Source organism: Siphateles boraxobius, unplaced genomic scaffold (genome assembly GCF_051911475.1).
Source record: "Siphateles boraxobius isolate OS27281-9 unplaced genomic scaffold, OSU_SipBor_1 9, whole genome shotgun sequence".
NCBI lineage: Eukaryota > Metazoa > Chordata > Actinopteri > Cypriniformes > Leuciscidae > Siphateles > Siphateles boraxobius.
In genome coordinates, this window is record NW_027509219.1 from 1,023,931 (window position 1) to 1,050,847 (window position 26,917).

General features: G+C 41.5%; 1 protein-coding gene across 1 annotated transcript in view; it reads left to right on the top strand.

Annotated features, from left to right (window-relative positions):
* Window positions 1–4,041: 4,041 nt before the first annotated feature.
* chmp7 (charged multivesicular body protein 7) overlaps window positions 4,042–26,917 on the top strand; it is a 28,313-nt gene continuing 5,437 nt past the window's right edge. The window contains exons 1-5 of the mRNA XM_077223505.1: window positions 4,042–4,260; window positions 11,102–11,377; window positions 21,970–22,141; window positions 23,038–23,223; window positions 24,995–25,128. Of these exons, the coding sequence (XP_077079620.1) occupies window positions 11,106–11,377; window positions 21,970–22,141; window positions 23,038–23,223; window positions 24,995–25,128 (764 nt within the window). The 5' untranslated portion in view covers window positions 4,042–4,260; window positions 11,102–11,105. The remainder of the gene's footprint in view (window positions 4,261–11,101; window positions 11,378–21,969; window positions 22,142–23,037; window positions 23,224–24,994; window positions 25,129–26,917) is intronic.

The following is a 26,917-nucleotide window of genomic DNA, read 5'->3' on the forward strand; positions in this document are numbered from 1 at the left end:
AACAGCAGACACCGGCTCAGGAACAGCAGACACCGGCTCAGGAACAGCAGACACCGGCTCAGGAACAGCAGACACCGGCTCAGGAACAGCAGACACCGGCTCAGGAACAGCAGACACCGGCTCAGGAACAGCAGACACCGGCTCAGGAACAGCAGACACCGGCTCAGGAACAGCCACAAGAACTGTAATAGTCACAAAAACAGACACAAACACAGAAACAAACACTGGCTCTGGAACAGGCACTGGCTCTGGAACAGGCATTGGCTCTGGGACAGACACTGGCTCTGGAACAGACACTGGCTCTGGAACAGACACTGGCTCTGGAACAGACACTGGCTCTGGAACAGACACTGGCTCTGGAACAGACACTGGCTCTGGAACAGACACTGGCTCTGGAACAGACACTGGCTCTGGAACAGACACTGGCTCTGGAACAGACACTGGCTCTGGAACAGACACTGGCTCTGGAACAGACACTGGCTCTGGAACAGACACTGGCTCTGGAACAGACACTGGCTCTGGAACAGACACTGGCTCTGGAACAGGCATTGGCTCAGCCTCCGGCTCTGGAACAGGCATTGGCTCAGCCTCCGGCTCTGGAACAGGCATTGGCTCAGCCTTCGGCTCTGGAACAGGCATTGGCTCTGCCTCCGGCTCTGGAACAGGCATAGGCTCTGGAACAAGCATTGGCTCTGCCTCCGGATCTGGAACGGGCAATGGCTCTGCCTCCAGCTCTGGAACAGCAGACACTAGCTCCGGCTCTGGAACAGCAGACATGGGCATGTCCAGGATCCGAACCAGACGCTCCAGATAGTCCAGATCCAAGAAGGCAGACGGCACTGGCTCTGCCTCCGGCGCTGGAACGGATACTGGCTCTGCCTCCGGCTCTGGAACCGGCAATGGCTCTGCCTCCGGCTCTGGAACCGGCAATGGCTCTGCCTCCGGCTCTGGAATGGGCACTGGCTCTGCCTCCGGCTCTGGAACGGCCATTGGCTCTGCCTCCGGCTCCGGCTCTGGAACAGCAGACACTGGTTCCGGCTCTGGAACAGCAGACACGGGCATGTCCAGGATCCGAGCCAGACGCTCCAGATAGTCCCGGCCCAGGAAGGCGGACGGAACGTGAACAGTCTCTCGCTGGGCAGACGTGACGTGAACAGTCTCTCGCTGGGCAGACGTGACGTGAACAGTCTCTCGCTGGGCAGACGTGACGTGAACAGTCTCTCGCTGGGCAGACGTGACGTGAACAGTCTCTCGCTGGGCAGACGTGACGTGAACAGTCTCTCGCTGGGCAGACGTGACGTGAACAGTCTCTCGCTGGGCAGACGTGACGTGAACAGTCTCTCGCTGGGCAGACGTGACGTGAACAGTCTCTCGCTGGGCAGACGGAACGTGAACAGTCTCTCGCTGGGCAGACGGAACGTGAAGATTCTCTGACTGGGCAGACGGGACGTGAACAGTCTCTGACTGGGTAGACGGGACGTGAACAGTCTCTGACTGGGCAGACGGGACGTGAACAGGCTCTCGACCACCTCCTCCACTGCGACCTCCACGGGTTCCACGAAACTTAACTAATCGGGTCCCCTTAAAAAACTCCCTTCTCTCCCGCTCGGTGGCTGGGGAAGAGATATTGAGAAACATACCGCTGGATCTTGTGTGACGGAGTCCTTCTGTCACGGAACACACACTGGAGGCAGAAAATCCAAAAGCAGCAGTTTAATATAAAAGGGCAATCCAAACTCTTAGTCATCCAGGCAGGGGTCAAAAGTCCAATAAGGCAATCCAAAACATAAAATACAAACGAGAACCAGTATGATACAAATAACGGAAGTGTGGGGACATAATACAAGGACTCCGTGACACATACTGAAACAGACAGGGTTATATACACAGGGAATCGACAATGATAATGGGGAATTGGCTGAGTGCAATGATCAGTGATAAGAAACAGCTGAGTGCAATGATGAGACAAAGGATCGTGGGAAATGTAGTTCATAAGTGAAGGACACCGTGGGAAAGGAGGACATCTAGTGGACATCAGGGGAACACAAACCCAACACTGTGACAAAGCCAGCACAGGAATGATTAGAAACTGAAGTCACCTGCATTGGAAGATATTTATTTTAGCACACTTGTAGTTAGAACTATTATTTAAAACATTTTGTCTTATCCTTCTGAGATCCATAAAAAGGTGTTGTGAATTTTTTTTTTACATCATAAAATTTTTTGGAGTATAAGAAACAAATTGTGAAAATTTTGTTTAATATTTTATGATATGTCCAAGAGGAGGACACCAGGACCAATACGAAAATGAAAACAAGACTCTAACCATAATAATGTTTTTTTAAATTACATTTTTATATTCAGTATGTCCATTTTTCGGTTCCAGGCTAATTTTTTTCTATAACTTGACCTTTGTAAAACAGATATGAGAATAATGTTGGAAAAAATATGTTTAGAAAATGTTTATATAATTTTGCATTTTGTATGCCTAGGTTATATACCTGCATTTAAAGTCCCCCTGTGGGAAAAAAATCTAGCTTTTAATGTTGTTTATATATCTATGTGGTCTTGAACCACGTGCAAATTCATAAGTCAACACTATTGCGGAGTATTTTCTCTTTAAGACAGTCTCAAAAACGTTTGAAATCGCTGGTGTTTCTGACGTCACAAACTACCTTGTAACCAATCAGTGTGAGTGAGTGGAGGCGGGGCCAATTTGCATATTCATAGAACCACATAATAAATGAAGCAAGGGTGTCACATTCAAGCTAAAGGCATGGCAAAACATTTTTCAAAGGAAAAAACTTTTAAATGTGCCATTTTGTGATCAAAGGTGAGTTTTAAGGGATAACATTATTGACTACTAGGGATTTTAAGTCAAAGGATTTTATCAGAGTTTTCAGGGCTCTGACAGCTCCAGAAAACTTCCACCTAAACCAAACTATACAAAGATCTGTACAAAGATTTTCAATATGCTATGAAAGATATAAGAGAATGATTTGATATACTATTTTACTTTACATGTGTGTGTAAACATGCATAAAATGGGTTTTCTGATTACAGTGTTTTTATTGTCTCTAATTTGCAGATTAATGTGTTTATAGGTTTATAAATAAGTAGCTATAATACTGAGAGTAATAACTTGCCAACATTTTCATGATATCTCATATTTCAAAGAAAAATTGATATTTTGTTCCCTTGTGTCTCTTTAAAATGCCCGATAAGCATTTTAAGCCTATAATGTGCTCTTCACAGGACATTATATCAAAAGAGGCTTATATCAAAGAGATTTGATAAAATATATATTGTAATGTCCTCTAGAGGAAACAACTCAATTGCTGGGTCTCAGAAGGATATAAAACAACCGATATTTCACCTTTTGCAATGTAGCATTACATTTTCATCTCTGTCGATTACTGCAATTCAAAGAGATTGTGGTCCAAATGCAGTAAATAAAGCTAAATGTACTCACTGTTTTTGTCGGGGTCACCTTTCTTATGAAACTGCTAAACAATGTGGAGTAACAATCATTGCAAAGCATATGGTAATTGTTTATTTAGCCTTTATTATCTCAGGCTGGGTTATTGAAATCGGAGCCCATCATCATGCCTACTTAAAACTAAAATGTTATCATCAGACCAATGTTTTAAAGTGACAGTAGCCCATACAAACCAATATATTTTGTTTAAAAAAAAAAAAAACATTGCTTCACTCCAGAAGGCCTTTATTAACCCCCTGGAGTCGCATGGATTACTTTTATGATGGATAGATGCACTTTTGGGCTTCAAAATCTGTGGTAGGCTACCATTAACTCCCAGTATAAAGCTGGGAAGAGCCAGGATCCTTTTTAATCCCTCCGATTGTGTATGGCTGTAAGAGGAAAAACTTAGGATGGCTTGAGGGTGAGTAAATTATAATTTACATTTTTGGTTGAACAAACCCGTTTTAACCCCTCTTCGATGCTGAGCAGTGACGCATGCAATGTTTTCTGTCTGTCAGTGTGTTTCGAACGCGAGGTGGCAGTGAAGCTCCATCGGTGGCCTGATGATGACGGGCAGAGGGAGAAGAGCAGTGTTGTTGTCTTCCGGGTGAGGTGTTGTTCTTGTCATCATCATCATCTTCTTTAGTGAAACGGTAAAGACTCGAGTCTCTCTCCCCCCGCCGGTTATTTAAGCAGTATGTGGATCCCCGCCGATGGATGTCACGACAAACACTGAGGAGATTTTAGCTGAGAACTTGATCCAGCTGCTTGAACTTGAGGTCTGAGCTTGCCTTGAATCTTAAACCACATCTAAGATTGGAGAATCAGTGTCTCGAAACCTAGTGATCTTAACTAGACAGCATGTGTGAGGCTTTATAGCAGCTTACTATATTGTGACACACGACATTAGGCTATATCTGACGGATGAAACGTTGTCAGTTATTTGGTTTGCGTCTTACGATCTGTTCACTTTGCCAACAAACCTGGCCGTGATCAAATGAGCTGAGCACCTGAAAATACAGGCATTTTTACGAGCTAAACTGCTACAAGGTGGTTGACACCAATGTCTTACATGCTATTCTTAATCCAAAACTACTCTTGTACCATTATTGTGTTTTAAATTTAAGTCGAATATTTGTGCTAATTTGCATGTTTGTTATCTGAGAGAAATTGAATATTTGTAATTTACTATTAACACCGCAGAACCATTCGAAACAAAAAGTGTGACCAGTTTCCTGATATACATTTACCTTATAGTACAATTAACCAAACATCGTTATATTAAAAACACAATAAAAGCTACCCCTCATGAACTTCTTTAATGCATGTTACCCTTGTGACAATACAGTGTGCTTAATTGTATTGAATGTACACTTGTAGTGTACTTTCTAAAAATATATTTTTATTTTATTTATTTATTTATTTACCAGGACAGTGCGTATTAACAACAGTACACCTGTAACATGCCAGAATTAGCCACGGCTAGTTTTCATCTGTGGTCCTGTTGGCACCCTAGGGAAAGCATAAAACCTTATAAACAATGGACAACTAACTATACAAAAATACAACTGTAGAAGTACAGCTGTGTTTGTCCGATAAAGTGTTTAAACTCAGTAAAATTAGTTCTGGAAAACAGCATAGTTATACGCACAGGCAGCAACAACAAAGCATTTTGTAAAGGCGTAAAAGCAGCAATCTAAGTAGCATGCACTGCCAGTAAAGTAGGTTAAAACATTTGTTAGATGCAGATGATAAGCATTAACATTATTAACAAGGTCATAAAAACATGCAATAATTACAGTTTACATCAAAATACTGAAAAAGACACACATTCACAACTGAAACACAAGATTTCAGTGCTGACAGGTCTGATTACTAATGAGCCAATGTTTTAGAAGAGATCGAAAGAGGCTATATGTGTTACTGTTGATGTCTTTGATTGTTACTGGAATGGTGTTTCATTCCTGAGAATCCCTCACAGAGAAGGCGGACTGACTAAAAGCACTTTTTCTAATGCCGGGCGTACACCAAAGGAGTTTCACAGTCCCAGACTAAAGACCGGCAGTCTTTAGGAATCTTACTGGAGTCTCGGCGCGCTCCCGTCGTCTCGATCGTTAAATGTGAGGTCATAATCTGCAGTCGGCGACCCGATTTATGCCAGTCTTTCTCTAGTCTTTCATATCAAACATGTTTGATATTATCGCAAGTCTTTAGTCTGAGACTAAAAAGTGTGAACCCAAGTCTTTAGATGTGAGCTGATAATCTTATAAAGTCTTTTCTAAATCTTTTCAAAGTCTTTAGGTGTACAGAAAGCATAAGTGGAAAAATACAGTCTCCTCTAGTGATCGTATGTGCGGTTGTTCTGAGATTGACAAAATCACTAAGGGGTGGTGGGACCGTCCCGTGTAAGAGTCTGTAAACCTGACAGGAATTTGTGAACTTAATTAGATTTTCCCAACATTTTGTATTTTAATAAAAGGGTGCAGTGATGAAAATGGTTTGGTTTCTTATCGAGTGTCTGTTTGTATAAAGACTGTAGTGGTTTCAGAGTGGTGGAGTTAGACTGGGACCAGGCAGTTTGTTTAACAGTAGGTGAGATGAGATACAATCATTGAGTGCATGAATAGACAACGAATTTTTAAGAAATTGGAAATTAGCTAGATTAAATTTGACTTTTTTTAACAGGTTTGCTTTACATGTGATCTAAAACTGACTGAGTTTGGAGTCCAGATGAATGCCGAGGTATTTGTATTCTTGGACAATGTTTTTTTTTCTCCTGACACCAGGATGTCTGCATCTTTAGTTACTTTATGTAATTTTGTGACAAACATACAGTTTTAGACACATTGAGTTGTAGACAGCATTGATTCAACCATATTGTAATTTATGAGTTTGTCAGCTAAATGGTTTTTGAGGATCGATGTACATACAGAACTGTGTCATCATCATCAGCATACATTTGAATATTAACCTCCGATATGAGTTTATCCATTTTAATACATTGTCTGAGAGATTAAAAGAGGATAATTTAGCCAGTAAGATATGGTGGTTTACTGTATCAAATGCCTTTTTCTAAGGTCAAGAAAGACTGCTCCTACAATGCTATTGTTGTCAAGTAGTTACTTGATTTTATCAATGAAATGGCAATCAGCTGACTCAGTTGAATGGTTCGGTCGAAATCCAAATTTTAGAGTGTGAATATGAATAGAGCTTTTGCTTAAGTCGTCTTTGATGTGATTAGATTTCTCAAGGACCTTAGACATTACAGGTAAAATACTTGTAGGTCTGTAATTAGAAACGGATGTGGGTTTCCTGATGTAAAAATGGCTGATATCCATGTGTTTGGAATCTCTGCTTGACATATGGATTGATTAATAATTTATGTGATGGGACTAACTAGTGCTAAACTGACATTTTTGAGCATTGCTGTGTCCGTTCCATGCACATCTTTAGCTTTGGACGGGTTAAGTTTTCTAGATTAATGGTTATTTCTAATGTTTATTGTTTGATTAATGTATGATTATTTCTAATCTTTGCTTCTGTGACGCATGTAAAAACAAGGCTAGGTTCTGTTGAGGGGGTTTTACACACCTCAAACCTTTAGGCTACAGGTGGGCAATGCCTGTAACCGAGTCTACAAAATACTGATTAAATGTCACAGCTGGGTTCCTAATACTGTTTCCATCCACCAGTTCAACCAGTTTTCTTGATTTATTGTCTTGCTGATCCCCATACTAGCTTGGAGTTACCCCGTGCCTCGCTGGCAAGGCAAAAGTTGGCCCTAGACTTTCTCAACATGGTTGTTACTGTGTTCCTTAGCATGGCAAAATGATGTTTATCATGAGACAGATTTGTTTTAATAGCCCTTTTTAGTGCAAGGTCACGCTCTTTCATTTTTTTCAGGAGGTCTGCATTAATCCACGGAAGACAACTTCTTTTTTTTCCTGTGTGTAAGCCTACAAGTGAATTCTTTAATGATACACTAGTTTACTTGAAAGTGTCCTGCTTCCCTCATGTGCATCTTTTCCAGTTAACAAAGAATCCCAATTAAAATGATTCACTGTGTTTTGAAATGTTCTTGGTCTTTGTTTGGGTTTCGATTCCTGCTCTTTAACAGTAGAGACAGCAAATCTCCTTTTTTTATCGTTTTCTCGCCACAAGTACTAAATTGTGGTCCGGTAGTCCCATGATCATGTTGAAGGATTTTGTGATTCTTTCTGGTCTGTTGCTGAATAGCAAGTCAATCTGGGTTTTGGTGGACTGTGTTACTCTTGTTGTGCCTTTAGTTACCTGTGAGGTCAAAGCGATCTGTTTTTTGTTCGAGTTTTTTTGTTTTGAGATCTATCTTCCCAATTTACATTGAAATCCCCCATTATTACCGCTTTATCAAAATTGCAATTTGTCAGCATATTTTGTAACTTTTCATAGAAATCGGTATTTGAGCTGGGTGGGCAGTAAATTACAATGAGGCTAAAACACATTTGTGGTGATAAAAATGATTTTTAGCCCAATGCATTCTAGATCACAGTTTGCCAAGTTTATCTCTTTAATATTTTAGAATAAAAGGCCACTTAAGTGTAAACGTTCTTGACTATGTTTCTACTTAAAACACTGAAAAAGTGCACTTTGTAACTGTCAAAATTAAAAGTTTTATTTTAAAGAGGTACACCTATGTTGACTAACATACTAAAGTACTTGTAAAGTACTAAATGTAATTTTAACTGTAGTGTGTTTTTCAACATTACATTTAAAGTTAATATATTAACGAATTAAATGTACTAAATAGATTTCATAATTTCAATTGTGCATCAATAGAAATTAATTTACCATAAATTATTGGCAGTACACTTAACGATATTTCAAAGAGAATAGATGTAATCATTAAATAACAAACGAAGATGTACTTAAAGGGATAGTTTATTTCTGTCATTCCGTCATTAATTACTCACCCTCATGTCGTTCCAATCCTGTAAGACTTTCGTTCATCTTCGAAACACGGATGAAGATCTTTTTGATGAAATCTTTTTGAAGGCTTTCTGTTCAACCATTGACAGCTACGCAACTACCACTTTGACGCTTCAGAAAGTTCATAAAGAGATTGTAAAAAATAATAATAAAAATAAAAGAAGTATATAAGAATAATATAAGAATATACGCCGTATATATAAATATAAGAAAAATGTAAGAATAAAAGCCTGATTTCAATCTTTTCATCATATAAAGGGATCAAGTCTTTTCAGAAAATTTGGACTAAAATGTTAAATTCTTATGGATTAGTTTTAGTGATCGACCGATATTGATTTTTTATAACCGATACCGATACAGATTATTTGCATGTGTATGTGCCCGATAACCGATATGCAGAACCGATATTTATTTACTGTTATACTTCTGTTTTTGGCACAATTATTACAACACAAATGAACTGAACTGAACAAACCATTTTATTTATAAGAATCACTCCCTCCTTGCATACAAAAAAAAACCTTGATATTTATACACAAATAAATAGAGGGGTCTGAGTCCAAAAAATAAAGTGCACTTTGTTTAAAAATAAAAGCTTTGATGAGGTAAAAAATAAAGCACAAAAACTATTCTAACATATTTGGATATGTTTATTTGTTTTCATAAATGGTAAACTAATCAAATTACAATAAAAACATTTATATAATTACATTATATAATTTATATCTAAATTATACATATCATTTATAAGCATTAGCAGCAACAATGTTAACAATAGGCAAAATAAATGTTAAAAGTCTAATGTTTTCATATGGAAAAAATAATTGACAGGGGAGTCATATCACCTTTGCAGAAATGTAATTCATTTTAAACAGTTTTAGAAGGTTTATGTGCCGTTTAATAGGTTTAAACTAAGAGCGAGGAATAATTCACTGGGTAATATTAATTCACTGCATAATATTAGCTGGAATAGCCTATGTTATTAATTATTATTAATATTTTTGTCGGTCAATCATGAAATGCTTTATGACAAAGTGCTGTTTATCTATGCATTTACACATAACTATAACATTAGGCTATACGTTACTCAACCGCGATCGCGCGTGCAGATAATAAATAATTAATTTCCACAAAGCGGTATATTTAGATGTCTATTAGCGAAATAATTGCTATGTAGTAAATTATAATATAATCTAGGGTGTTTAAACAAGATAATCTTGTCAAAAGTTTCATTCAGTGGCCGTGCTAGAGCATTCCTGATCATCAACCCAGTGAATGCTCAGCAATATGAACGAACTTTTTTTTCGAGACTAATGGTGAGCAAATACAACAGATAGAGAATTAAATTCAGCGCTTTTATTTTCAACATGCACTCATTCATGTCTGTTTTATTTAATTAGTGTAAAGTTACGTCTTTATTGGGGAAGGACGTGACGGATTACGCTACGTGGCTCAATGAGTTCGTCTCAATTTTTTAGAACCAAGCTGCATAAATAAACTATATCAGGAATTTATGTCTCAAATCTCATTTCTGCATGTCTGTTATGTTAAATAAAGTTGAATAATTAAAGCAAAGCAAGTAGAACATATACTTTACCTGTGCACAGAGTTGTTATTGACTGATCTCCTCAGACGCGGGCTGCAATGGCGGAATTCTCAAAACGGCCACAAGATGGCGCCGTTTATCGGAAAATCCGATATTACAAAACCGATTCCCGATTATGGGAAAATGCTTAAATATCGGGAAAAATATCGGTAAACCGATACATCGGTCGATCACTAATTAGTTTAACAATCTCTTTATGAACTTTTTGAAGCGTCCAAGTGTCAGTTGCGTAGCTGTCAATGGAGGGACAGAAATCATTTTTGGGTGATCTATCCCTTTAAGTCCTACTCGATCGGTTAAAAAAACACTCATGAATTCGACTAATCGCATTTAGTATACATTTAAACTGATACATTTTCCTTCAATTGCAGTTAAAGGATTAGTTCACTTTTTAAAAAACTTTGGCTGATAATTTACTCACCTGCATGTCATCCAAGATGTCCATGTCTTTCTTTCTTCAGTCGAAAAGAAATTAAGGTTTTTAATGAAAACATTCTAGGATTTTTCTCCATATAATGGACTTCACTGGGTACCAAACGGTCCAAGGTCCAAATGACAGTTTCAGTGCAGCTTCAAATGGGTTTAAACGACACCAGACAATGAAGAAGGGTCTTATCTAGCGAAACGATCGGTCATTTCAAAAATAAATAAAAAAGTTTAAGTTTTATAAGCACAAATGCTCGCCTTGTTCTGTTCTGTGATGCACGTTCGTGACTCTCCTGTTCGAACTCCATCAAAATGAACAAATCTTTTTTCGAGTCATTTCGTTCATTCAACGAACGAAATGACTCGAAAAAAGATTTGTTAATTTTGAACGAGTCTTTTTTCGAGTCATTTCGTTCACTCAAGGCATTCAACGAACGAAATGACTCGAAAAAAACTTTGTTCATTTTGATGAAGGAGTTCGAACAGGAAAGTCACGAAAGTGCCTGAAAACGTTACATTAATTTCACACTGAAGTATATTCTTTTACTGTTTTTAAAAGTATGCTAAAGTGTACTTCTCTTTCACATGGTGGTCATTAATCATTCAAGCTCTTTCATTGGCAGCGAGATGTCGGTTTCAGCGCAGGACGGGCACGCGCGCTTCCCTTCGGACTGGGAGGATGACGAGCGGATGGCTTTCTTGTTCTCTGCCTTTAAAGAGAACCGAGATGTTGACTGTACAGACTGGGATGGGAAGATCGACTTCTGGAGTCCTCTGATCATTGACCACTGCAGGAGACGCGGGTCGGTGTGTGTGAGTCTGCAGGACTTGAATGAGAGTTTCAGAAGGAAGGGCATCGTTCCTCTGGGCTTGAGTACTGTAATTCAGAGCATGATCCGGTAAGTCACTGTCACCTCGAGTATAATGGCTGCGTACGAAAGCTTTGGCGGCTGGCTTTCTGCCTCGCTGCCCTGTCAGGCAATGACTTTTCACGCAGCGTTTGCACACGAAGGCACCTAAGAAACTGATTTCAGACACACTTCTGAGGCAGTATCACTGTCTAATGATCTGCAGCAAAATAGAGAGAGCTTTAGGGGTAAATAAGTGAATATCTATCTATAAATTACAGGAACATCTGTATCTGTGTCTGTTATTCGCATATCTCTCGAACCGTTAGTCCGATGGATTTCAAACTTCACGGGTGTCTTGCTAAGGGCACGAGTAAGTGCAGTGCCGAGTTTGACGTTGTTTGGATTAGAAATGCAAAATATATCGTTGAATATATTGGTTAAAGAAGCACTTAGAAGGTTGTGGTTTAAAAATAAACATTCTGACTGACATAAACACTCTGTCAGCTAAACATTAAGTCAGTTTCACTGTTTACTTCTGAATATTATATTTTATTTGCAGTAGCCTATTCACAAACTGTTTGCTCAAGCGTAGCGTTTTCTCGGAGTTCACTGTTCACTGCTCCCTGAATCGTGTAGTTCAATTTTTCATATTTATTTGCTTTCTTCCATGCACAAATAAAAATGTCGCTGAACTTTTGCTGTTTAATTGTAACAATTAGCACTCAAACACACCAAACCAACAATTACTAAAAACACACACAAAAATGGATTTTGCATGGGCACTTCATTTCATTTAATTACTGTGATTTCTTGCTAGAAATGACACAAAAAGTGGACATTTATTCCTCGTCTGACTGTATGCACTGGACCGTTATGGTTCGGGATGAATACATGCACCGTTACACTACTAATTCACATACAATGCACAACTTTTAGATGCTATCTTTAAGTTTTAGCTCAAAATGTTTTATCATGGAATGGAACGCACAGGATTGTGGGATATCAAAGGCAGTGAAGGATGCATCTATAATGCCTTCAAAAATTGATCAGATGAAGGGATCTCGGGAGACAGTAAGTGAAGCCAACGCTGGATTCAGATGTGCCTTGATGCCTTCCGACTAGTGTGAGCACCCGTCTCGCTTTGCGTTGTCCCGCACGTCGCATATTGAGAAAATGTCCAAAATTTTCATCAGTCTGTTGGTTTTTAATTTTCATATTAAGAAAATGTGCATGCGTTCTTTTGCCTTTTTAAAAAAGCATTTTATTTATTCTTTTTGTGGCTTAGTTTTTCACCTCCTCATTATCTCATCTCCTTCAGCTGATTCCACTCTCCTCATGCTCTGCGCTGGCTTTCACCAGCTGTTTCCTAATCTTCCCCTGATTGCTTCTCCTTCTTCTAGCTCTTCCTGTCCTTGGCTCTTTGTCAGATTATTCGATGTATAAGTTCATGCTATACGCTCACTCAATTCATCCGTGTCCTGTCTTGTCCTATCTTGGTGTGTGGTGATGCTCAATTACCTGCAAGTACTACAGTGTTATCTGCTCTCTGAATTCTGGACGCTGAGATCCTCCGCCTCGCCATAGACCTACAGCTGGCGTCGAGTCTCTTCACTGGAGGCTTGAGGGTTCTCTGATTCGGCAGTCACCGACCGCATCCGCACTATTTGCTGTCCAGAGGAGGGGATTTCTGTTCTCGTTAAGAGCCAAGTGGCCGATCCTGATTTCTCCAGTTTTTCCCCCTGAACTAATGTCTTTTGCTAAGGACAGTTGAATGTTAATTAAAGACTGTTGATTGTCGCACCTCGCTGTTGGGTTCTCTTTCTACCTTTTCATAACAGAATAATCTGACCAACAGAATTGACTCAGCGAGTGGCTATCCCTTTCAAGCGGCCGTCGAGATGCAGGGCGCTTTGCGCGGCAGGCACGAGGAGGACATCTCGTCAGCTAGACAGGCTGTTGAATCAGTGGCTGCTCAGATGACGGATCTCTCTCAGCGGGTTCATCAGTTGCGCAAGGAGCCGTCTTCTATTTCTGAGCCACGGATAAATAATCCGCCGGTTTATTCTGGTGAGCCCACTCAATGCCGCTCTTTTTTGACACAGTGTGAGGTGGTCTTTTCACTTCAGCCCTCCACTTATGCCACTGACCGGTCCAGGGTTGCCTATGTTATCTCACTCCTCACGGGCCGGGCGCGGGAGTGGGGTGCGGCCAACTGGGAGGCTGAGACTAACTGTGTGTTTGATTTTTCTCTCTTCAAGCAAGAAATGATTAGAGTTTTTGATCGCTCAGCTTATGGTGAAGAGGCTTCACGTTTACTCTCTACGCTTCGTCAGGGGAGACGCGCTGTAACTGATTTTTCCATCCAGTTTCATACTCTGTCCCCGACCTGTGGGTGGAACACTCCAGCCCTGGTGGCGCGTTTTCTGGAGGCTCTTAACCCAGAACTCAAGGATGAGATTCTTGCACGCGAGGTACCAACCCAACTCGACGCGCTCATCGATCTGGCCATCCGGGTGGAGAGACGTTTCGACTCACGTCGCAGAGCCCGCGGTTTGGAGTCCGCCCTTCTTTCTCCTCCTGACGTTACTCCTTTTCAGTCCTCTGGTCCGAATCCTGAGCCTATGCAACTCGGAGGTCTTCGCATCTCTCTCAAGGAACGTGAGCGACGTATTTCTAACCGTCTTTGCATGTACTGTGCCGCTGCAGGTCATTTTGTCTCAGACTGTCTAGTAAAAGCCAGGGCTCATCAGTAGGCGGAGGGTTACTGGCGAGCACTATTTCTAGGATCTCTCCGTCTAAGTCCTGTACCACTCTACCTGTTCGCCTTCGTTGGTCGACTTCCTCTGTGTCCTCTACTGCCTTGGTCGACTCAGGTGCTGAGGGTAACATCATCGACGAGACATGGGCTCGGGTGCAAGGCCCATTCCCCTCATTGACTTAAGAAGCTCCACCACTCTGTTCGCCCTTGATGGTAGTTCCCTTCCTAGGGTGCGGAGAGAGACTGTTCCCCTTACTCTCTCCGTCTCGGGGAACCATAATGAGACTGTTTTTTATTTTATTTTTAATTCCCCATTTACACCTGTGGTTTTAGGCCATCTATGGCTTTTTCAACACAACCCCCATATTGACTGGTCTAACGGCTGCATTTTTTCCTGGAAACTGTCATGTCATGTTAAATGTTTAACCTCTGCTGTTCCCCCTGTGTCTTCTGTTTCTGTTTTCCAGGAGGAACCGGGTGATTTGTCAGGAGTGCCGGAGGAGTATCATGATTTGCGGGAGGTTTTTAGTCGTTCTCGGGCCACTTCTATTCCCCCTCATCGCCAGTACGACTGTAGCATTGATCTTCTCCCGGGGGGCACACCTCCCCGGGGTAGATTGTATTCATTGTCTGCTCCCGAACGTAAAGCGCTCGAAGATTATCTGTCAGATTCCCTTAATGCTGGTTTAATTGTTCCCTCGTCGTCTCCTGCCGGCGCCGGCTTCTTCTTTGTTAAGAAGAAGGATGGCTATTTGCGTCCTTGTATAGGTTATCGAGGGCTGAACGAGATCACTGTCAAGAACCGATACCCCTTGCCACTGATGTCGTCAGCTTTTGAGATTTTACAAGGAGCAAAGATTTTCTCTAAACTCGATCTCCGTAACGCATATCATTTAGTTCGTATTAAGGAGGGAGACGAATGGAAGACCGCGTTTAACACACCCCTGGGGCACTTTGAATATAGGGTTCTTCCTTTCGGATTGGTCAACGCTCCCGCAGTCTTTCAAGCTCTCATTAATGACGTTCTCCGCGATATGCTCAACATTTTTGTCTTTGTCTATTTAGACGACATTCTGATTTTCTCTCCGTCTCCCCAGGTCCATGTCCAGCATGTCCGCCGAGTACTTCAACGGCTTTTAGAGAATCGACTCTATGTCAAAGCAGAGAAGTGCTCTTTTCAGGTGTCTTCGATTTCGTTTTAGGTTAAATTATCTCTGCAGAGGGGACCAGTATGGACCCAGGCAAGGTGTCGGCAGTTATTAATTGGCCACCTCCAGAGTCCTGCGTCGCGTTACAGCGATTTCTCTGCTTTGCTAATTTTTATCGCCGTTTCCTTCGAAATTTCAGCCAGGTTGCCGCGCCCCTCACTGCTCTAACTTCTATCGAATCCAACTTTAGATGGTCAGACGCCGCTCAAGAGGCATTTGATCGGCTAAAGACCCTTTTTACTACTGCCCCGGTTCTTCTCACTCCAGATGTCTCGAGACAATTTATCATCGAGGTGGATGCCTCTGAGGTGGGGGTCGGGGCTGTGCTGTCCCAGCGCTCCCTGTGCCTTTTTCTCTCGCCGTCTCTCGCCCCCTGAATGAAACTACGATGTTGGCAATCGAGAATTACTCGCTATCCGCTTAGCTTTAGGAGAGTGGCGGCAATGGTTAGAGGGTTCCTCTGTTCCGTTTCTCGTTTCGACGGATCACCGTAATCTGGAGTATATCCTATCTGCAAAACGATAGAACGCTCGTCAAGCCCGTTGGGCTTTGTTTTTTACTCGCTTTGACTTCTCGATTTCTTACCGTCCAGGTTCGAAGAACGTTAAGCCCGACGCTCTTTCTCGCCTTTTTGACTCTTCAACTACTCCTGCTAATCATGAGACTATTATCCCTTCTGGCGTTTCATGGGGGCAGCCATTTGGGGAATCGAGAGACTGGTCAGACGGTCTCTCTCTCGAGTCACCGCTCCTCCCGAGTGTCCTAGGGGCCTTCTCTTCGTCCCCGGGTCGGCACGTCAGGCGGTCCTTAAATGGGGTCACTCTTCTAAATTAGTCGTCCATCCGGGTGTTCAGGGTTCGCTTGCTTCTATCCGTCAACGCTTTTGGTGACCTACTTTAGAACACGACACGCGCCGTTTTGTTGCCTCTTGCGTCGTATGTGCTCAGACTAAATCTGGTTATATGTAAGAAAGAAATCCCTATTATCTCTAGCCTTGGCTACTGTATATAGACCTCCAGGGCCCTATGCTGATTTCCTAAAAGAGTTTGCAGAGTTTCTCTCAGATCTATTGGTCAATACCGATAAAGCAATAATTGTTGGAGATTTTAACATACACGTAGATAACACAAATGATGCGTTAGGGACTGCGTTTACAGATTTATTAAACTCTTTTGGGGTCAAGCAAAACGTCAGTGGTCCCACTCATCGTCTAAATCATACACTAGACTTAATTATATCATATGGAACCAATCCAACTGATATAGATATTATACCGCAAAGTGACGATCTCGCTGATCATCACATGGTAACTTGTATAATACGTACTGCTGAAATTTGTCATGTTGCGCCACGTTATCGACCAGGCAGAACAATCGTTCCAACCACTATAGATAGATTCTTAAATAGCTTACCTGATCTATCTCAGCTGCTCAGTGAACCCAAACAAACAGATGAACTAGAGGAAATGACTAGCAGTTTGAGCACCATTTTCTCTAGTACATTAGATATTGTTGCACCAATTAGATTAAAAAAGGTTAGAGAGAAAACTAAAGCACCTTGGTACAACAGTGCTACGCATGTTATCAAGAGAGAAACTCGTAACTTAGAGCGTAAATGGAAACAAACTAATTTAGAGGTCTTTAGATTCGCGTGGAAAGACAGTATGTCACGTTATAAAAAGGCTCTAAAAGCAGCCAGGGCTGAGCATCTCCACAAACTAATAGAAAATAACCAAAATAATCCAAGGTTTTTATTTAACACCGTGGCTAGACTAACAAATATACAGACATCACCAGAGCAAAATATTCCGTTACAGTATAGTAGTAATGATTTTATGAACTACTTTAATGAGAAAATAGAAAGCATCCGTAACACAATTGTAAATGTACACTCTTTTATGGTGTCTTATGATTCAGCCTCAATTATTGCCCCTCTGGAACAACTACACCGCTTTACAACTATAGGACAGGAAGAGCTAAATAAACTTATCATTGCATCGAAACCAACAACATGTTTATTAGATCCAATACCCACTAAACTACTGAAAGAAGTGTTACCTGTAGTGGAAGAGCCTCTTCTCAACATTATTAACTCGTCTTTATTTTTAGGTCATGTTCCAAGAATATTCAAGCTGGCAGTAATAAAACCTCTCATTAAGAAACAGCAATTAGACCCAAATAACTTAGCAAATTACAGACCCATTTCAAATCTTCCATTTATGTCTAAAATACTAGAAAAAATTGTGTCCGCTCAATTGTGCTCTTTCTTGCAAGAAAATGAGATATATGAAAAATTCCAGTCAGGATTCAGACCGCATCATAGCACAGAAACTGCGCTAGTTAAAATTACAAATGATTTACTTTTAGCTTCTGACCAAGGCTGTATCTCAATACTAGTTCTACTCGATCTAAGCGCTGCGTTCGACACTATCGATCATAAAATACTCCTGGATCGACTACAAAACTACACTGGTGTTCAGGGACAGGCATTAAGCTGGTTTAGATCGTACTTATCAGACCGTTATCATTTTGTCTGTTTAAATGGGAAAAAATCCAAGATAACGTCAGTAGACTATGGAGTGCCGCAAGGATCGGTGTTAGGCCCTCTGCTATTCTCAATATATATGCTCCCACTTGGTAATATTATAAGAAAACATGCAATTAATTTCCACTGTTATGCTGATGACACTCAATTATATATTTCATCACGGCCAGATGAAAACACTAACTTATCAAATTTGACAGAGTGTCTCAAAGATATAAAATGCTGGATGACGCGTAATTTCCTGCTACTAAATTCAGATAAAACGGAGGTATTACTTATTGGTCCAAAAAACTACCCACAAACTCACTTACAATACAACTTTAATATAGAAGGATGTCCAGTTACGTTATCCACTACAGTAAAAGACCTGGGTGTTATACTAGACCGCAACTTGTCTTTCGAAAATCATATTTCATATGTTACAAGAACAGCCTTTTTCCACCTTAGAAACATTACAAAGCTACGTAACATGCTATCTGTTTCTGATGCAGAAAAGTTAGTTCATGCATTCATGACCTCGAGACTAGATTATTGTAATGCTATATTAGCTGGCTGTCTGCATCCTCAATAAACAAGCTACAGTTAGTGCAAAATGCAGCTGCTAGAGTTCTTACTAGGTCAAGAAAATATGATCATATAACACCAATTTTATCATCTCTACACTGGTTACCTATCAAGTTCCGTATCAATTACAAAGTACTATTACTGACCTATAAAGCCCTAAATGGTTTAGCTCCTGTGTATTTAATGGACCTTCTATCGCCCTACAATCCATCACGTTCTTTAAGATCACTAAATTCGAGGCTTCTGGTCATTCCTAGGATATCTAAGTCCACTAAAGGAGGAAGGGCGTTCTCACATTTAGCTCCAAAACTCTGGAATAGCCTTCCTGATATTGTTCGAAGCTCTGACTCGCTGTCCCAGTTTAAAACTAGATTAAAGACGCATCTCTTCAGCCAAGCATTTACATAATGCTTACCTTTTATACCACTGCTGAATCAGATCAAATGCATTTAATATTATAAAACTTGAAGAGTCTGTAGGTTATTTGTATAAGTTGCATAGTATTTACAGTCATTACGTTCCTGTGTATATTGCGTGAATGACGGGTGGTTGGGTAGATATTGTGTTTTGCGGTAGTTGGTATGCCATATGGAACCGTTGCCACTGAACCTGCATAAACGACGACAGTGGGGCTTGACAGCCTTAGTCAAACGGGTCGGCGCGTATGGTTGGGTTGCGGAGAGATTGTGAGATTGTGGTTGGGTCTCAGCAGCAGGAGGGATGTAGAGGTCAGTAAGCAGGGCTGAGTTGAGTGGGGGACGGAGGGGGGTGACTCTGGGACGCAAGAATCACTGTCTTCATGTTTTTTATCATTTACGCCCGTGTTATGGAAATCATTATGAACAGCAGCTACGCTAATTATTTTCCCTTTTTGCTTTTCTGCTGTTATCTCGGGACGCGAGTCCCGAGAAAAACGGCGTTCGTCAGCTCCAGTTTGTATCCAGCCTTTCACAGAGACTTCAGATACGCCAATCACAAAGCCTGTGAAGAGACGACTCAACACCGGCGATATGGACCCTCTATGGTGGACGGCACTGATCCTCAACAACTCGTCTCAACACCGGCGTGATTACTTGGACTTCCAAAAGATGGAAATGGATAAATGTTCCGATCCAATCTGACTTGTAATGCTGCCCGAATCATAAATCATGCACTGTTCCTTCGTTGGCCAGAGGAGAACTGGCCCTCCGACTGAGTCTGGTTTCTCCCAAGGTTTTTTTCTCCATTCTGTCACCTGATGGAGTTTTGGTTCCTTGCCACTGTTGCCTTGGCTTTTGGCTTGCTTAGTTGGGGACATTTAATATTCAATAATATTATTGATCTGCCTTACTTAAGGTGGACGTTGACTCAATTTTCTTTTAGAAACAAACTCTGTTATATTATTTTCATGTTATCACTGTGAAGCTGCTTTGATACAATCTGTATTGTAAAAAGCACTATATAAATAAAGGTGACTTGACTTGACTTGACTTATTCTCCTCCGGCCGGTTTCCTCCGACCCTTGCCTGTGCCTGCTCGTCCGTGGTCGCACATTGCAATTGACTTTATCACTGGGCTCCCCTCTTCAGCTAGGAATACAGTCATTTTAACTGTCGTCGATCGCTTTTCAAAGTCTGCTCACTTCATTTCGCTCCCTAAACTCCCCTCTGCTAAGGAGACTGCCCAGATTATGGTTGACCATGTCTTTAGGCTCCATGGTTTGCCCACCGATGTTGTGTCTGATAGAGGTCCGCAGTTTGCCTCGTTCTTCTGGAAGGAATTCTGCCGCTTATCGGGGCTACCGTCAGCCTTTCGTCTGGTTTTCACCCCCAAACTAATGGACAGGCCGAACGGGCCAATCAAATTATCGCTCGCATTCTCTGTAGTCTGGTTTTTCGAAATCCCGCGTCTTGGTCTGAGCAACTTGCTTGGGCTGAGTACGCTTATAACTCTCATCCGTCTTCCGCCACGGGTCTTTCGCCTTTCCACGGTTGCCTCGGTTACCAGCCTCCGCTGTTCTCCTCGCAGGAGACGGAGTCTAAAAGTCCTTCCGTTCAGACCTTTATTGTTCGCTGTAGACGCACCTGGAGGAGAGTTAAATCAGCACTTTGTCGTTCTAAGAGACGCATGAGAGCAGTGGCAAATAGACGTCGGGTAAAGAGTCCTCGTTACGTTCGTGGTCAGAGAGTGTGGCTTTCCACAGCCAATTTGCCTCTCCAATCCGAATCTCGTAAATTGGCATCCCGTTTCATTGGTCCTTTCCGCATTATCAAGATCATCAATCCTGTCACTGTCCGGCTTCGTCTTTCGTCCAATCTCCGTCGGGTCCACCCTGTTTTTCATGTCTCGTGTGTTAAACCTGTCATTCGTCCTCCCTCACGTCCCTCTCGCCCCCCCCTTCATGTTGAGGGCGCTCCTGTCTATAGGGTCAGACGAATTTTGGACAGGCGCCGACGGGGTCGTGGGTACCAATATTTAGTCGACTGGGAGGGGTATGGTCCTGAGGAGAGAAGCTGGGTTCCCTCCCGGGACGTCTTGGATCCCTCTCTTATCGAGGTTTTCCTTCGGTCTCATCGGTCTTTTGCCTCTGGGGTGCCAGGAGGCGCTCGTTGAGGGAGGGGTACTGTCATGATCCTGGCTCTTCTATCTTTCTCTGTCCCCCTCTTGTGGTCGTTCACAGACTCACACACATTTTTACGCCCCTCTACTCGCATTCACCTCCTCATTATCTCATCTCCTTCAGCTGATTCCACTCTCCTCATTCTCTGCGCTGGCTTTCACTAGCTGTTTCCTAATCTTCCCCTGATTGCTTCTCCTTCTTCTAGCTCTTCCTGTCCTTGGCTCTTTGTCAGATTATTCGATGTATAAGTTCATGCTATACGCTCACTCTATTCATCCGTTTCCTGTCTTGTCCTATCTTGGTGTGTGGTGATGCTCAATTACCTGCAAGTACTACAGTGTTATCTGCTCTCTGAATTCTGTTCAGTTCTGGACGCTGAGATCCTCCGCCTCGCCATAGACCTACAGCTGGCGTCGACTCTCTTCACTGGAGGCTTGAGGGTTCTCTGATTCGGCAGTCACCGACCGCATCCGCACTATTTGCTGTCCAGAGGAGGGGATTTCTGTTCTCGTTAAGAGCCGAGTGGCCGATCCTGATTTCTCCAGTTTTTCCCCCTGAACTAATGTCTTTTGCTAAGGACAGTTGAATGTTAATTAAAGACCGTTGATTGCCGCACCTCGCTGTTGGGTTCTCTTTCTACCTTTTCATAACATCTGGAAGGGACTAAAGAACAAAGAATTTTTATCACCTGAAAGGCAGAATACAAATGTTTTTATTAAGTTAGATAAACATTATATAACAGTTTCAGGTTATGTTTTAGTGTTGGTAACATGTCCCACACAAACTTATAATCGTCCCACATTTGGTTTGTTTGATGGTGGTCACCCTACTTCCGACCTTGGAATGAATGCGTCCTCTAAAGGCAGCGTTTTTAAGCTTTCGGACGCAGCCATTGTCACTTATATTATGATGTTTAATCATTACATGTATTTATGGCATGTTATTCGGATTTGTTTTGTCCTTCTAGGAGTGGGAAGGTGCAGAAAGAATCCGACTTCGCTGCAAACGTAGACTCGGGCTGGTTGTCGTGGGGCGTTGGACTCCTGTTAGTCCGGCCTCTGAAGTGGACTCTGTCGGCTCTGCTGGGCAGCGGGAGGGTCCCGCTGGAGGAGATGTTCGTGGTGATAGAACTGGTTAAGGTAAGTGCGTCTCGAATCAGATATTCAAGTTAAATGATGCTACCTAACAGAATAAAGTATTTAGCCATTAATAACCATTAGCATTTATATGCTACAGTTCAAAAGTTTGGGGTCAGTAAGACTCTTCTTTTTTAAAGAAATCAACACTTTTTCAGTAAGGACATTAAATTTATCAAAAATGACACAATTGTTTTTTACATTGTTACAAAAAAATTCTATTTCAACTAAATCTTTTGAATTTTGTTTATCACAAAATCATGTTTTCCATAAAAATATTAAGCAGCAAAACTGTTTTAACATAATAATAATAATAATAGTAATATCTGTTTCTTGAGCATTAATCATCATGTTAGACTGATTTCTGAAGACTGGAGTAATGATGCTGGGAATTAAAATGGAAACGCTGTTTTATTCGCAAATGTTTGATCCAATATTCCAATTTTGCACCTGATTTAAATTAGAAACTTTGGATGCAAACATAACTTCTGTAGTGTAATTTGTAGTGCCCTTTTGACTGAACATATACATATACTGCAATATAAAGCTCAAGTGTTGCTGTCCACATTGGGGAACATAATGAATACTAAGACATTCTAAAAATTCACATCTCTCCTATTTTTAACTTCATTTTTACGATGATCTAATTTGCAATGATCAAAAATACAATAAAAGGAGTGCACCCAAATTGGCAAAAAAAGTTGCATCTCACTCCACAATTGTGCCTGATGATTGATCGAAACGTTGCGCTATTTATAAATACATTTTTGGAGATGTAATCTCAGTGTTGACATTAATTTTCTTTTTTTATTTATAATTTGCAATAATAAAAAAAAGCTCCCACTGTGTTATTTATATGTCATGCAGTTAGTTATCAGTCAAGATTTTTTCTCTTGCAGGAAAAGGCTGCGGCGCTTTTGGCGGCATATCGAGGTTCTCCTTTAGTGGTGCGCTCTCTACTGTCTTTCCCAGAGCTGCGTGCGCTCTCCTCTCACATCTGTGCCGATGAAAGCACGCTTTGCATGGCTCTGCTACAGCTCCAGAGAGAAAAACATGTCACTGTCTCACTCCATGAAGGAGAGAAGGTTGGTTAGTGTACAAGAGCGAAACCTGATGTACTCATCAATGCTTTAGGATAGAAAGTGGATGTATTTTGAACATTCTGTAGATACTAATGCAGGTCAACCATTTCCTGTGAGTCCCAGAATGTTTGAGCCCATTAAGATTTTTTTTCTTCCCTTTTAAAAAAAAAAAAATGGTCCCACTCTATATTAAGTGGCTTTAAGTACTATGTACTTACATTGAAATTATAATTTGATACTATGGACTTATTGTGTACATACATGTTTTTACATTGTACTTATATTTTGAAAATACCTGCATGTAATTACAGCTGTAATAAATGTATGTAATTACATTTGTAATTACACAGTTGACCCTTCCCTTACACATTAACCCAGCCTTAAACCGACCCATACCACCACACCTGACCTAACCTTACCCGTATCAAACACACCTGACCCTAACCTTACCCGTATCACACACACCTGACCCTAACCTTACCCATATCACACACACCTGACCCTAACCTTACCCGTATCACACAAACCTGACCCTAACCTTACCCGTATCACACACACACCTGACCCTAACCTTACCCGTATCACACACACACCCTGCGCCTAACCTTACCCGTATCACACACCTGACCCTAACCTTAACCGTATCACACACACCTGACCCTAACCTTACCCGTATCACACACACACACCCTGCGCCTAACCTTACCCGTATCACACACCTGACCCTAACCTTAACCGTATCACACACACCTGACCCTAACCTTACCCGTATCACACACACCTGACCCTAACCTTACCCGTATCACACACACCCTGACCCTAACCTTACCCGTATCACACACACCCCTGACCCTAACCATACCCGTATCACACACACACCTGACCCTAACCATACCCTAACCTTACCCGTATCACACACACCTGAACCTAACCTTACCCGTATCACACACACATCTGACCATAACCTTACCTGCATCACACACACACCTGACACTAAACTTCCCCATATCACACACCTGACCTAACCTTACCCGTACCACACACACCTGACCCTAACTTTACCCGTATCACACACACACCTGACCCTAACCTTACCCGTATCACACACACCTGTCCCTAGCCTTACCTTATCACACACACACCCTGCGCCTAACCTTACCAGTATCACACACCTGACCCTGACCTTACCCGTATCACACACACCTGACCCTAACCTTACCCGTATCACACACACCTGACCCTAAGCTTACCCGTATCACACACACCTGACCCTAAGCTTACCCATATCACACATACCTGACCCTAAGCTTACCCATATCACACACACCTGACCCTAACCTTACCCGTATCACACACACCTCTCCCTAACCTTACCCGTATCACACAAACCTGACCCTAACCTTACCCGTATCACACACACCTGTCCCTAACCTTACCCGCATCACACACACCTGACTTGTGAAGGATCATGTGACACTGAAGACTAGAGTAATGATGCTGAAAATTCAGCTTTGAGCAAAATGTATTCAAATAGAAAATGTTTATTTCATGCAATAGTATGCCACAATATTACTGTTTTGATTAAATACATGCAGTCTTGGTGAGAATCTTAACCTCCCTACATTTTTTAACTCTAAGCATAGACATAGAATAATGTTCCAACGTTTCTCTCAAATCTGTGTCGCTGAGGGGCTCTGATTATTGGATTAGTATCTTTTAGCATAGGTTCAGTTTGCTCAGTCCTGATTGAACTTTTGATCTTGTCTCTGTATAGCTGGTGAAATTCAGTCAGGCAGGACAGGGCCGTGTGTCTCCTGTAAGCGAGGTGGACCTGGGCATCTATCAGCTCCAGCGCAGCGAGAAGCTTCTGGAGGAGAGGGTGGAGGTGCTGGGACTGGAGGCAGAAAAGTGAGCCAGTTCATGCAAACTGTATTGACCTTGGCGGTGTCCGAAAGCTAAATAACGCTAGGAAGGGAACAAGGCACGTCTGAATCCTATGATCGTGTCACAGCCTGTCTACTGTCTGAGATGCCTTCATTTGATTGGTTTGCACAGCACAGACGTATCCTTAAAGGATTAGTTCACCTCGAAATGAAAATTTCCTGATAATTTACTCACCCCAATGCCATCCAAGATATCCGTGTTTTTCTTTCCTCAGTGGAAGAAAAAATATTTTTTTTGAGGAAAACATTTCTGGATTTTTCTTCGAATAATGGACTTCAATGATAACCAATGTTTTGAATTCCAAATCAATGCAGTTTCAAAAGGCTTTAAAGTGCTTCAAAGGTCTCTGCACGATCCCAGCTGAGGAATAGGGTCTTATCTAGCGAAACGATCGGTCATTTTCAAAAAAAAAAAAAAAATTTGTATATACTTTTTAACTACAATTGTTCGGATTGAGCTGATCTGCAACGTGCCGGGAACTACGTCATCACGTTGGAAAGGTCAAGTGGAAGTTCCGCCCCATTGTTTACAAGCGTGGAGAAGGAGGATCGTTCAAATTTTACTGTATGTTGAATGACATATTTATGTCTTTGTGTCAGTTTATTGTTTAAAATGGTCCTTTCGTGTGCATATCCTGGGTGTTCAAAACAATGGGGTGGTACTTCTGCCGACGTCCAGCGTGACCTTTCCAACGTGATGATGTAATGCCCGGCACGTCGCAGACCAGCACAAGACGAACAAAAAGTATGTGGTTAAAAAGTATATCAATTTTTTTTTTAATTTTTTTTTTTTTTTTTGAAAAATGATCGATCGTTTCAGTGCCATGATTTACTCACCCTCAAGCCATTCTAGATGTATATGACATTCTTCTTTTAGCCAAACACAATCGAAAATATCCTGGCTCTTCCAAGCTTTATAATGGCATTGAATAGTGGCGAGTTTTTGAAGCCAAAAATAGCACATCCATCCATCACAAAAGTAATCCATACAGCTCATAGACTGTAAAAAAGCCGCCAGTGTCCCGATATGGCGCTGACATCTTGGGACTTGAGTCTGCGCAGTTGCGATCTCGGGACCAGACCTGCGCAGTAGTGAGCAGGAAGTAAAGCCGCGAAATCAACGCCCCGTCCTCACTCTCGCTGAATGCACTCTCCTAGCACCTTTTTTTTAAGTGCCCTACGTCTGCTCCGTTCCTCCGTTCTGCTCCAATTTTGATGTCTGTTGATTGCAGTACGACAAGAGGCTTGTTAAAATAAAGTAAATACAATCTCCTCAGTCCTCCGAAGATCCCAAAGCCTGTTGGTGCTTTAGTGACTACTTCGCTCAGAGAACTAACTAAAAACAAACTTATTTTAAAAACAAACACTTGGAATTACATCAGCGTGATAAAAACTACAGTAAATGACAGAAACTATCTTTGGAAAAAAGATATGTAAAGTGTAATTTAATTTAGTTTAGTTGGTTTCACGTCCCGTTGAATAACATTGTGAGGCGGGGTTTATGACCTACAGTATCCTAGGACCGGTCAAAATCCTATATTTATTTTTTTAAAAAGAACAATGAACAAGCTTACAAGTTTACATAAGTTTTATTAATTTTACAAATTAATAAAATGAAATAAAGAGCCACAAATCTGTTTTTTAAACTCTTTTTATTTTAGGTACACTTGGGTACATTAAAACAGAACCCAACTCTATATTTCAAATGCATACAATGAATAGACAGGATTATGATGCAAGATGAAAAATTGATG